The sequence below is a fragment of the Juglans microcarpa x Juglans regia genome, chromosome 8S, assembly GCF_004785595.1.
Source record: "Juglans microcarpa x Juglans regia isolate MS1-56 chromosome 8S, Jm3101_v1.0, whole genome shotgun sequence".
In the NCBI taxonomy this organism is placed as follows: Eukaryota; Viridiplantae; Streptophyta; class Magnoliopsida; order Fagales; family Juglandaceae; genus Juglans; species Juglans microcarpa x Juglans regia.
In genome coordinates this window covers 3,193,680-3,207,735 of record NC_054609.1, presented here as the reverse complement: position 1 = coordinate 3,207,735, position 14,056 = coordinate 3,193,680, and the positions used below count along the sequence as shown (strand labels likewise).

Below are 14,056 nucleotides of genomic sequence, written 5' to 3'. Positions count from 1 at the left end.
AGTGAGTTGGGCTCAAGTTTTTTTTAATATACATATATATATATATGTGTGTGTGTGTGTGTGTATATATATATATATATATGTACATACATACATATAATCAAGTGGATAGAACATAGGCGGGCTAAAGTTCTTTTTTTTTAAGAAATAACTCATTTCCATTTAATCAACCCAAAGGGATACAAGGGAGATCCTCCAAAGTTACAATATAATCATAATTGGATAGAGCATCTTTTGCCAACAAGTAGGCTATAAAGTTGCCATTTCTCCTTACATGAGAAACCTCCCACTTAGCAAAATTTTCTAAGAGCTGTTTTGCTTCACAAACAAACATACTTGCACTGTTACATCCTTCTTTGTCCCTTCTAAGATTGTTGATGACTTGAAGGGAATCCCATTCAATAATTACTTGTGTTAGACCAAGCTCCAGCCAAATTGCACTGTTTTAAGAGCTCCGAAGGCCTCAGCTAGCAATGAGTTAGGGAAGAGATGCTTCTTAGTTCTCAAGGTTGCAATGATTTTGCCAGAACTATTCCTCACAACCACTCCCACTCCAACGATACCTCTAGCCTTATCAACTGCACTGTCCCAGTTCATCTTGAGCCAATTTGATGGTGGAGCCTGCCAAACCTCAGCTGAAGTACAGACCTTACTGGTTCTACAACCCTCCTCATTCAGCACATCCAGGATGATTCTTGCCTCTTGCACAATTACCTTCGGGTGAGCAAAAACACATTTAAAGACAAAGATGTTCTTTCTCCACCAAATCTTACTTGCCACCATAGCAAACTTTTGAATAATCTTGCTTTCCATGGTTTGAAATAAGGCTTCGAGAAGTTGTAGCATAGACATGTATGGTAAATGGCATTTCTGTAACCTTTTAGAACATTGACTCCACACATCCTTGGCTGATTCATACCCCCATATAGCATGAATAGAGTCTTCTTCCTCCAAATTGCATATAGGGCAGAGAGGGTGTTTTACTACTTTCTTCTTGAAGAGATTGGATTGGGTTGGAAGTGCCTCTTGACAGCATCTCCATAGGAACACTTTAACTCTAGGCTGCACTTTTAACTACCATAGCTGCTGCCAAAAGCCTTTGAGGGAGAAGCTACTTGATGCTGTACTAGAAACAGATAGACTTCTCTCAATTTCCTTGTGGTAGGCACTTCGAACTGAGAACTTACCATCTTTTGTGCCTTGCCAAACAAGTCTATCTCTACTATTGAGGTAGCTTATGAGGGTTTTGATTATGGACTTAGTTTCTCTGTGATTGAAAATCTGCTGCACTAGTGCAAAATTCCACTACTTTGTGATAAGGTTTATTAGAGTAGAGACTGTTGCATTATTCTCTAGCACACTAACAGTGCTCTGGGCCTTGCTAGGATTAGACGAGGCTATCCATTTATCCTTCCACACCTGAGCCTTGATGTCCATTTCCTATCCTCCAAAAAGATCCTGCTTCTACTAATGGCCTAGCTGCTAAGAAACTTCTCCAGATATAAGAGGGTTTGGAGCCTAATTTTGCCTCTTGAAAGGTGGAGCTTGGATAATACTTTGCCTTAATTACCTGAGCAGCAAGGGAATCAAGGTGTTGGATCAATCTCCAACATTGTTTGGCTAGTATTATTTTGTTAAAAGCTTCAAAGTCCCTTATACCCATACCCCCTACAGTTTTAGCCTTTCCCATATTTTTCCAAGAGATCCAATGTATCCTATGTTCATTACCTTGCTGCCCCCACCAGAAGTTGTTGATGACCCTGTTGATTTCTTGGAGCAATGAATTAGGGAGTTTAAAAATAGACATTGTGTAGGTTGGGAGAGCTTGGATGAAAGCTTTGATAAATATCTCATTCCCTGCTTGGGACAGCATTTTAACTCTATGATTACTGACTTTTGCTCTGATGCTATCCAAAATTCTTTTAAAAGTCTTGGCTTTATTCTTTCCCACCACTGAGGGCAGTCCTAAATATTTCTCATATGACATGCCATTCCTTACCCCATCAATAGAAAGGATGTACTGCTGTGTATCCCTTGATGTGTTCTTGCTGAAAATAATAGAGGTTTTCTCCAAGTTAAGTATTTGTCCTGATGCTGATTCATAGGCTCTTAGTAACCCAAAAAGTTTGCCCCATTCAATGGCATTAGCTTTGCAAAAGAGAAGGCAATCGTCAGCAAAAAATAGTTGTGAAATTCTGAGCCTATTTTTTGCAATAGGAACCCCATGGATCAGTCCTTCTCCTTTAGTTTTACTGATCAGACTACTAAGTGCCTTAGCACATATGATGAAGACATAGGGTGATAGGGGGTCTCTTTGCCTAATCCCTCTAGTTGGGTGGAAAGATTCTTGAGGGGAACCATTAACCAGGATAGCATATGATACTGCCTCAATGCAATTCATCACCAATTCTATCCATTGATTACAAAAACCCATCTTGGTTAACACAACTTTGATGAAGCTCTATTCTAGCCTATTATAGGTTTTGTTCATATCTAATTTCAATGCTATATAACCCTCCTTTCCTGTCATTTTAGTCTTCATAGTATGCAAAACTTCAAAAGTCACTATCACATTATCATAAATGAGTCTATTAGGAACAAATGCAGACTGTGAGTTAGAGATGATAAGAGGCAAAACATTCTTAAGTTTATTGGCCAGTACTTTAGAAATAAGCTTGTACATGACATTGCACAAAGATATGGGTATGAATTCTGTGATTTTAGTGGAATTCTTTTTATTGAGAATTAAGGAAATGAAAGTGTCATTATCAGCAACTGTCCGTTTGTATTTACTTTTTGATAAAATCCATCGGCTTGCCCGGAGTAGCCGCGGGTGGATTTTTCGCCAATTATCCCTAAAAGCATGAAATGCATCTGAATTGTCATCATATATAAATAATTTCCATGTGATCAGTAGCCTATTGGCTCGTCAGAAGTATGCTATCCGACGTCAAAATCACCTTTGTAATGTATCAATCACACTCGTACGTACTTGAGACGTCCATTCTTATGATCTTAGAGCCATTAGCATAATATATATCAAACATAAATAATTAATTTGAGTAGTTTGTTTGTTTTTTTAATTTAATTTAATTTTTTAACTTAGTGATTAATTAAATAATTTTTAATGACGTTATGAATTTTTTTATTTTTTTAAATGTTTATAATGATTAACGTTTGGATCATCAACCTATCTTAATTCATCTCAACTCATCATTATAACTTTTTTAAATTCTAAATACAAAATATAATAAACAATTTAACTTTTTTAAATCTTAAAATAATAATAATATTAAAAAACAATATTCTAACAATATTTTATTATCTCAACTCAATTCAACTCAACTCACTTCAACATCCAAACGCAACCTAAAAATATACATTAAAAAAATAAATAAATAAAACTATATTTACTTTTTCGGTGGGTTCTCGGGCTCTTGGGGATGTAGCAAAGATGTCCACATCTTTTGGCACTAATAATTTTATCTACTAATTTATTTACTTTTGAGAGGATCATTTCATAATGGTCTCTAGAATATTGAATAAAATATGATCAGTATGTGCTTTGCCACATCATCAAAAATAATTCCAACCAAAAATTAAGTAATTGAGTGACATTTTATGAATCCCATCGTGAATTTATATAAGAAACAATGAAAACTTTAAATTATTTGGAAATTGAGTTAAAAATGAAAGCTTTGGCAACAAGCCATTGAAAATAAAAAAAAGAGGAATGAATTGGTTTCTATATGCATGCATGATACCCAACTCCAAATTTAAAAAGAAAAAAGAATCGTATGCATTAGCTACTATTCATAGCTCTCATACCCTAAACCTATAATTTTTTTTTTTTTTTTAGAGTGTGTGATATGGAATGTGAAATAGTAAATAGTAGATGATGAGAAATTATTATTTTTTATATGAATACTAAATTTATAAAAAGTAAATAATGTGGAACCCACTTATAAAAAGTAAATAATTTTTTATATGAATACTAAATTTATACACTTCTTTAAAAAAAAATAGACTTACACATTAAAGTTAAGATTGTACAAATAATATCTCTTTGCAATATGCAAAGTTTGCCACAAGAGAGAGCATCTGAATTAAAATATAATTAATAGCCACTGGATTAACAGTTTGATATTAATCAATTCAAAAGGGACCATTAACAGTAGCAAGACTTTTGTTTTTGGGTGTGTGAATTCAGAAGAATGTGCGCCAGTAAACATGGAAAACTTCTAGGATCCTGTCCAGAAAAGGACATTAATTTGGGTTTGGCATGCATGCATGCAATAACTTTTTGTTCAGAAACTTTTATAATGATAAACCGAAATCTGTCTAAGTGAATCGAACATTTGCAAATTTGTTCTGCTGTCATTGTTGACTCTATATATAAATCTTCAGGGCATGTATGCAGCACTACTGAGGTTCTTAATCAGCCGCCAGTTTGTCTCAAACATCAGTCCAAAATCTCTTAATCATGTTGATAATGGTGGGACAAACTAGTTTGGTTTTCTGCATTGAGATGGATTTTTCCAACGCTATTGATCAAACTATCAATTTTAGCCATTCCATTATGATATATTACCTTCTGTTTTACATAAACTAATTAATTTATATATGTATGTATGATTAATGTTACGTACAGTTTACAATATACAAGCCTCGTGTAATTTATTAGAAAAAAAGTAGAGTCTATTATTAAATTTTTTTTTTTTTATGTATTCGTCAATTTTATGTACTTTTTTTTTTTTTTTATAAAAGTATACAAAATTCGTACATTTAAGACTGTAAATATCATTTCTCTATATATAAGGCTCGCATGCATTAATACAAAGAAGTGATTTCCATCCACCAGCATGGTTTGATTTTCGTATATTTTAGGTGGGCAAGTAATGCGTTAAGGTGGCATGCATGCGTTAAGGTGGCATGCATGATACAACCTTTCTATACAAATAATTAGGTATATAGAGAGTTATATTATATATTACTCTCTAATTTGATTTTTATCCCATTGTGACAAAGTAGCATTTCCTATCAACTATTATATATCGGTCTTTATTTCTTTAATTAATTACCAAATTCAATGCTAGATAATATTTAGTTTTGAGAAGTGATATTTGTTGTCGTGAAGTGTGCAAGCGCCGTACAATCTTTTTAAAAAAAATGAATAAATACGAGACTCGCGTGAAATTTTTTTTAATAGTAGACCCCACTCTTTTTTAAAATAATTGTGCAGTGCTTGCACACTCTACGACTATATATAATAGTACTCTTTAATTTTACATCATCATAATGAAATATTTATAAGTCGTGAAATTTTATAGAGGTGGGTGAAACACTTTTTAAGTCATGAAAACTAATATTTAAAGTTTTACGTTTGGGTGTTTTACTACTCTCAAATACTCTTATTACTATTCTATATTTTATTATTATTTTTCACATATTTTTTACTATTATTTATTATTTTTTTATTATTATTCAATATTTTATTATTAATTTTTTTATTACTATCCACGAACATTTTATGAGAATTCTTGGATATGTATGCTTTTTGGTGTGTTGTTTTGATGAGGCTAGTGTATAGGGTTTAATATTATTGAGGTTCCATTGTCGCTACTTCAAAGAAAAGAAAAGCTAGCCAACAGTAACCGATCGAGTAGTCTTTAGCCTGAGAGCATTTGTCTGATCTCCCGCTTGTGAAAATACCTAAAATCATTCTAGGTGGTCGACGCCCCACCCACATCCCCATCACTCCCGATTTTTCTTTAGAGAAATGTTTTAATTATGAAAGATCTTAAAAAAATAAATTCGTAAATTAATGCGACTTAATATAATACGTTAAATTATTTTTACTATAAAATAAATTTAACGTATCATATAAAATTATATTAATTTATAAATTTATTTTTATAAAATTATTTTATAATTGTAACACTTCCCTTTCTTTTAAAAGATTGTCATCAGAGGACACGTACCTCATGACTAAGGGATCATGTTCTCCAATGTAATCTCCTGTTGACATTTGAGCCACACGCGCCGTTTATAGGTCAAATCCTACTTCCACTCTATATATAGGACACTGTCTCATCTACTTAAACCACTTTAAAGACCCTTCGCTTCAGTTTTTGCCGGAGTTTTGTCTATCCCTACCCTTCATCCATGAAGGGTCGAGGGTTTTCGCATCTTTCTCTGACCTGAATCAAGAACCACAATGGTACCACTTCTAGCAATCAACTCCTCAAGACTTTGAAAAGACTTTTCATGACCTTGGTCTAGTCAACATAATCGGGCCTTGCTCCCTTTTTACAAAAATTGTATTGGGCTGAATGTTCGGCCCAAACGAGTAAGGATGGATGTTTTTTTTGGTTTGGAATCTATCATAAGTTCATAACCTTTTTGTGTATATTTTAAAAGGAAATACCTTAAACACAAAGTGATTGCATAAAAATAAATCTACAAATTAATGTGGCTTGATACAAGACGTCAAATTGTAATTTTACTTTTATTGTAAAGTATATATCTAACAGATCCTAATAAACCATACCAGTTTGTAAGTTTATTTTGTATAATATCTTTATGTATGTAGCAGTTCTCTAGTTTAAATCCCCTATTGTCTTCTCCTATAAACTTTCCTGGTGCTGTCGATATCTTCTTCTTCAAAGAAGTTCAGCTTGAACATCCTGGCTCTCGAAATTTTCAGTATCATCATCATCACCATTACCATCATAATACCCATCATCGAAACATTATGATATGCGGGCTTGCAGCCACGCAGCCGACCTTGACTTGCTGATATATAGGCAGTCCCCAATTTACCAGTCCAAGCAAGTAAAAGGGTGAAACATATATATATATATATATATATATGTATATAAACAAACGAATCTAGTTTCAAGATGATGCTAAAAAAACTCTAAACGACTTAATGAGTTGTTGAAAATTACCAAAGAATAAACGAGTGAATCGAGTGATGGAACATAATGAAATGAAGCTCTTAGTTAAAACAGGGGAGGAAGTTGCATGAAGTTGACAGGCAGAAGATAATTGTCTCTAAACCCGCCCGAAATGGAACTCAGAAATAAAAACATCATGCCAAGCTATGAGAGCTATCCCGTTGACGATACATGGAAAAAAAATACATGGAAAATGGTGACAAATAATAAATATCAGGCTACTGTCTTGCATGGAGAAATGAGGGTTATAGCCCTTTCCAGGTGAGCCAGGGAACTGCAATTCTAATTAGGAGTAATTCACTCATTTTATGTGATAGACTTCGAACTTCAATCTTTGAGCGAGATGGACAGGGTAGTAAAAGTCATTCAATGCAAAGAACTAAATAGCCAACTCTACATTTTTTTTATCATAACTACTTTGGATTGGCTTCATCCTACATACTGTTCTATAACTCCAAATGAAGTGTCCAGTGCCTTGCATATAAAGCTTTCAGAAGAAAAATGTAGGATATTATACTTTCCTCTTACCTTATGATACAGATATCTCTTATATCGGTTTGAACTTCCAAATGTTCACCACCTTTATTTTCACAACCTACTCATATGATAAGCCCCTCTCCTATATTTTCTCCCCTTGTGCGCAAACTTTGATGTCCTGGTCACCCTAATGTCATGGATGGCAGTACCATTTTTCCAATGCTTAATTGCATTTCCTCTACCACCATGAATTGAATCCCTACCAATAGCTACTTGTATACGATGACTCCTTGGCCGCAAACATTTCCTCAGGTAAGCATCTCTGTGACTCCTCCATCGGCGAGATGGTGACTTGTTCACATCCATGGATCTAGACATATGATATGAAAAACTTCCATCATCATATTCTTCTTCGCTTGTGTCGAACTCTTCTTCGAGGTGTGTTCTGTTGACCCTTTTTAGCTTATGAAGCTTTACCCACAAGAAAATGCAAAAGTACTCCCAAGCATGAAAACAGGAAGAAAGGCATGCCCATACTATCTTGCAAAGGCTGTGAATGATACGTTGGCAAAGGCCTACTTTCTCTAACAGATAGAAGAATAAGAGAACTGCAAACACCAAATGAAAATAAAAAACATCCAATTTCAGATATGGCTCTACTAAACATTTTATAATACACACTTCGTCTACTGATCCTAGACTTAGAGTCTTCTCAGTAAACAAACTCACCTATGTAAACCAGAACCAGTACCATGGCCATCTTTAGCAGATTGGCAATGCAAAAATTTTCGATGTAACAGATGAAATCCCATGTTGATCCACACTCTGAACTGTAAGAAAATACAGACGCCGTGGTGATTATTCAACCAAAAAACCAGAAAGAGAGATTAAAACATGATAATAGAATACATTGCTTCCCAAACTGTTGGCAGTATATATCATAATCAAGATCAAGAAATGAAAATGTCAGGAAACGATTGCTTTCAAATTAAAGAGGTTAAAGCGTATGAAAAGAGTTCTATGGATAACAGTCCCTTACATTGTTCCCTCCAAATCGTAAGATTTAACCAAGAGCTATAGATTAAGGATCTTGTACTAAGCCTCTAATGAGGCATCACTATAGAGGATATACACTGCAGAGGTTTCAATGAAATTGTTCCCACACTTTATTGATAGAGATTCTATGTTGTTATATACACGAAAGTGAGAACCTAATTTAGGAAATACATATACGGTAAAGCTAGAATTATGCTACAGTTACAATAGACAGCTAGAGAATAGAATCAGTTACAAAAATGGAATTGATGACCGAATATTTGTCATGATTTTAGGCTAAACATGCTCTGATTTGATTTGAGTAGAATCCACACATGTTTCCCTTATACGCCCCCGCAAGATTGGGCTTCCATCGGCAAGACCAATCTTGGTACGCAGCAATTCAGTTCGCGGCTTTGACAAAGGCTTGGTGAGAAGATCAGCTAGCTGGTCTTGAGTATGTACATGTCTAACTTGAAGGCTTCCTTTTTGGACCAAGTCACGCACAAAGTGAAGATCGATTTGAATGTGTTTCATGCGCGAATGATTGACTGGGTTAAAACTTAGATGTGTGGCTCCAATATTGTCACATAACAAATGAGGAGAGTCTTTGAGTGGAAGTTGGAGTTCTTTGAAAAGGGTAGACAACCACATTGTCTCAGAAGCCGCATTAGCTAGTGCCCGGTATTCAGTCTCGGTTGAGGATCTTGCAACTGCACGTTGTTTCTTAGAGCTCCAAGAAATTGGATTAGGACCCAAGAAACTGATGTAAGCAGAAGTTGACGTGCGGTCATCCATATTTCCAGCCCAATCGGCGTCGGAGTATGTCCTTAGTACAGAAGGTCCAGCTTTGTGGATCTGAATACCATAAAAGATGGTTTGTTTTAAGTAGCGGAGGAGCCGTTTGGTTGCTGTCCAGTGATTTGCAGTTGGCTTGTGCATAAATTGAGAGAGTTTGTTGACTGCAAAAGAGATATCGGGACGTGTCAAGGACAAATATTAAAGACTGCCAATTATTCGACGAAACTCAGAGCTGTCCATAGCAGCCGTGCCATCAATCAGTTGGAGAGGTTGGGTGGTGGAGAGAGGGGTTGAGACATCTTTCGCACCACTCATACTTGTAGTGTCTAGCAGCTCACGGATGTATTTATGTTGTGAGAGAAATAACCCTGCTCTGGTAGGAATGACTTCAATCCCCAAGAAAAAATGAAGGGAACCCATATCCTTAAGAGAAAACATGTCACCCAACTGTTTGATAATGGAGATCACAAGAGATGAATTATTTCCTGTGATGATAAGATCATCAACATACACCAAAAGGTAGCAAAGAGTGGAGCCGTGGCTGTAGATGAAGAGAGAAGAGTCTGCCTTGGAGTTTCGAAAACCCAGTTGAAGAATGGCAGTTTTGAGGGCAATGTACCAAGCCCGTGGGGCTTGTTTAAGCCCATAGATAGCCTTTTTGAGTCTGCACACATGATGGGGTTTGGACAGGTCTTTGAATCCCGGAGGTTGTGCCATAAAAACAGTTTCAGTTAAGGCACCATTTAGAAACGCGTTATTAACGTCCATTTGCCTCAAATCCCATCCATTCATCACTGCAATAGATAATACAACTCTAATAGTGGCTGGTTTAACTACAGGGCTAAAGGTCTCTGTGTAATCTACACCAGGACGTTGATTGTAGCCCTTAGCCACGAGTCTGGCTTTGAATTTATCAACAGAACCATCGGCTTTCCTTTTTACCCGAAATATCCACTTACACCCCACGGGTTTACAGTCAGAAGTGGGTAACACGAGGTCCCAAGTTCCATGTTTCATCAAGGCAGTGAGCTCTGTGGACATGGCCTCACGCCAGTGAGGTTGAGAAATGGCTTGGCTCACACTTGTTGGTTCAATGGTTTGTGGGAGAGGATGCTTTGACACGGTGTGAATTTGTTTAGGCTTAAAAATTTGGTTCATTGATCTTGTGGTCATGGTGTGAGTGCGTTGAGGTTGAGGATTTGTTGGGTTAGGGTTTGTGAGATTCGGATTGGGCAGAGGATTAGAAGGACGCAAATTTGGATCATGTGAAGAAGACATTGGGAAATCTGGTAAAGACCCAGTCCGATAGTCACCTGGAGGTGTATTCGGATGGGTTGTGTTGGGATCTACAGCTTGCAAGGAAGCAGAAATTAAAGGAGCAGAGGGTGCGAAATTAACTGGGGAGGATACAACGATGGCAGGTGAACCTTCCGGAGGCAGCGAAGGTGCTGGTGCGTTGGAAACCATTGAGGAGGGCATTGCAGTCGGCTGAGCACCGAAGTGAAGAGAGAGCAGTTGATGAGGGTTTCGAAGGTGCGGAGTGAGCTCGGAAGGCACGGGTGAGGATTGGCTAGAGTAATGTCGGTTTTCATCAAATAACACGTGGCGAGAGATGAAGCACTTTTTTGTTTGGGGCTCAAAACACTTGTAGCCATTTTGAGTTGGTGAATAGCCGAGAAAGATACAGGCTTTGGATTTGGGCTGCATTTTGTTTGAGTTATAGGCCCTTGTGAGAGGATAACAAATACACCCAAATTTTTTAAATTTTAAATAATTGGGTGATTGACCAAAAAGAGCTTCAAAAGGTGATTTGTTTTTGAGGAGAGACGTGGGTTGTCGGTTTATGAGATAAGAGGCTGTTTGAAAAGCGTGGGGCCAGTACGAAAAATTAAGATTTGCATCATAGAGGAGGGTGAGGCCCGTTTCAACTAGATGACGATGACGACGTTCAGAGACACCATTTTGTTGTGGAGTATGAGGGGCAGTGGTGAGATGAGTTATACCATGAAGTGAGAGATATGATTTTAAAGCAATAAACTCACCTCCATTATCCGAATATATTGTTTTGATGGATTTTTGAAAGCGGGTTTCAACAAATTTTTTGAAGTGCGGAAAAATTGTAGAAACACCGGATTTAGTGATCATGGGATAAAACCATATATATTTTGTATAATGATCAACAAAAATAAGGTAATATCGTGATCCATCAATCCCAGTATAACTAGCGGGTCCCCACACATCCGTGTAAATAAGTTCAAGAGGCTCATGACTTTGGAGACTTGTGACACGAAAAGGTTGTTGATGTGCTTTATTAATAGAGCATGAATGACATAAAGAAGACAAATTTTTATGCGAGGAAATAGGAAGAGAAAAATCCTTAACAAGATGATGGACAATTTTAAGAGAAGGATGCCCAAGACGTTTGTGCCATCCATCAATGGAGGTCCTTTCATGCACATTAGCAACCTTTTTGGGTACCGCCAATGATTCCGGGAAGGTGTAGATGCCATTGTTACATGCTCCTTTTAGTAGGATCGCCCCCGTGATCTTGTCCTTCACAAAGAAATGAAAGGGATGAAATTCAATAAAGACATCATTTTGTTTGGTGAGATGATGCACAGAAATTAAGTTTTTGCAAAGATTTGGAACATAAAGAGTATCACGTAATGTAAATGTTCGGTGCGGAGAGTGTAAAGCCAAAGAACCAATGTGTGAGACGGCCAGACCTGAACCATCACCGAGAATTACTTCGTCAGTTCCATCATATTCAGAGTGAATAGATAAAGTAGAAAGATCACCCGTGATATTATGAGAAGCGGCGGAATCAAGTAACCAATTTTTATCTTTTCCCGTAGAAGTGGTAGCACAATTGATAGAGACATTTTGTGAATGAAACTGAGGACAGGCCTTGGCAATGTGGCCCAACTGATCACACAATTGGCACTTGGGTTGATGACGCCGTGTAGAGTTATTGGGCTTACCAGCACTTATGTTGGGACGTCGTGCATCACGGTGGGCTCCATTTGAGTACCGGCTTGGACTGGAGCCTTGAGGCCCACGGGAATGGTCATATTGTTTGAAGAAGCGCTGATGGCTTCCCCCATTTGCAGAAGTCTTCGTCTTCGTAAAATTGGCAGACGCAACTAAGTTTTGCGTTGCAGCTTCCAGGCGCCTCAGATAAGCCTCGTGGCCAACCAGCAGGTCGTGTAACTCCTCAAAAGTCAGAGATGACTCGCGGGCACGAATCGGCGCTGCAATCTCCCGAAAATCTGGACCTAAACCATTTAACACATAAAGGGTTAGGTCATCATCCGAAATTGAATGATCTATGATGGCGAGTTCATCGGCTAGAGTCTTCACAGCATGGAGATATTCGGTGATGGTCCTATTTCCACGCTGGATTAAGGTAAGTTCCTCCTTTAACTGCATTGCACGAGTTCGAGATCGGCTAGCATAAAGATGAGTGAGCTTTTTCCAAGCTTCATTTGAGGATTTAGCTGTAGCAATGAGGGGTGTGATGGACGGAGAGGTAGAGGCTAAAATCGCACTCAGGATAAGCTTATCCTGTCGGACCCAGTGGGTCTTGCACAATTCTTCAGTCGGGGTGCCATCTGAAGAGGGACACCGAAAGGTGCCTTCAACATAGTTGAAGAGGTCATAACCAATAAGAAGTGCTTCAAATTGAGCACGCCATTGAGGAAAAGTGGAGGGAGTTAATTTTTCATTGATTTGGGCAGTGATGTTGAGAGCAATAAGGGGTTTTTCGGATGCGGAAGGGGTTGGGTGTTGAGAGTAAAATTGGGAATTGGTTCGGAGGAGGAAGACATTGTAGTTACTTGGATCGGTGGCTCGGTGGAGATCGGCTCTTATGATACCATATAGAGGATATACACTGCAGAGGTTTCAATGAAATTGTTCCCACACTTTATTGATAGAGATTCTATGTTGTTATATACACGAAAGTGAGAACCTAATTTAGGAAATACATATACGGTAAAGTTAGAATTATGCTACAGTTACAATAGACAGCTAGAGAATAGAATCAGTTACAAAAATGGAATTGATGACCGAATATTTGTCATGATTTTAGGCTAAACATGCTCTGATTTGATTTGAGTAGAATCCACACATGTTCCCCTTATAATCACAGTATAAAATGAAAGTGAAGACTGTGTTTACCTGCATGATTTTCCAGCAAGGAAATCGAGTGGAGAGTTGAAAAGGTCGCCAAAGACTTTACCAAACCCCGAAAAGAATGAACTAATTATGTTACCCATCAAGTTAAGTGACAGATTTGAGCATGGCCTCACGGTTGCCCGAGATATTCAGAGAAAGTCAGGACCTTGTATTTCACTCCTGTAAGATTAAAAGACGAAGAAGAAGAAGATAACACTGATTGGTGTCCCTTGCCAAACTTGCCTTGATTTGCAAGATAAATTTGTGTATTTTTAGTTCTTGGATATTATGACCAGTACGATCATTAACTTCCGAGTAAATGCAGATTCAAATTCATGGGAAAAATAATATAAGACCCACAACTTGAAAAAACGAAAAAACCACTGTATTCAGGTTATCAGAGAATGAGGAGACAGACATGGCCAAAACTAATGATATTGGTACAATAATTGTGCACACAGGTGTTAGTGTCGTGTAGAGAGAGAGAGTTACAGTTTCATCATTTCAATGCGAAGAGTGTGTTGTAGTAAGAAACATCTACGGCATTGTTCGCTGCCAATGAATGGAAGGAGTGCGGAGAGAAACGAGGGAGTGCAGAGAGACAAAAT

At 37.4% G+C, this 14,056-nt stretch overlaps 2 protein-coding genes across 2 annotated transcripts; both read right to left on the bottom strand.

Annotated features, from left to right (window-relative positions):
• Positions 1-414: 414 nt before the first annotated feature.
• LOC121244821 lies at positions 415-2,434 on the bottom strand. Its single transcript, XM_041143034.1, has 2 exons — positions 1,571-2,434; positions 415-714 (listed from the first exon to the last, which is right to left on the bottom strand). Exons 1-2 carry the CDS (start codon positions 2,432-2,434, stop codon positions 415-417), a joined length of 1,164 nt encoding a protein of 387 aa, XP_040998968.1.
• A 5,095-nt stretch (positions 2,435-7,529) lies between these two features.
• Positions 7,530-13,622, bottom strand: LOC121244820. The gene is made up of 3 exons (XM_041143033.1): positions 13,452-13,622; positions 8,166-8,266; positions 7,530-8,044 (listed from the first exon to the last, which is right to left on the bottom strand). Exons 1-3 carry the CDS (start codon positions 13,547-13,549, stop codon positions 7,548-7,550), a joined length of 696 nt encoding a protein of 231 aa, XP_040998967.1. The 5' UTR covers positions 13,550-13,622; the 3' UTR covers positions 7,530-7,547.
• Positions 13,623-14,056: the final 434 nt, after the last annotated feature.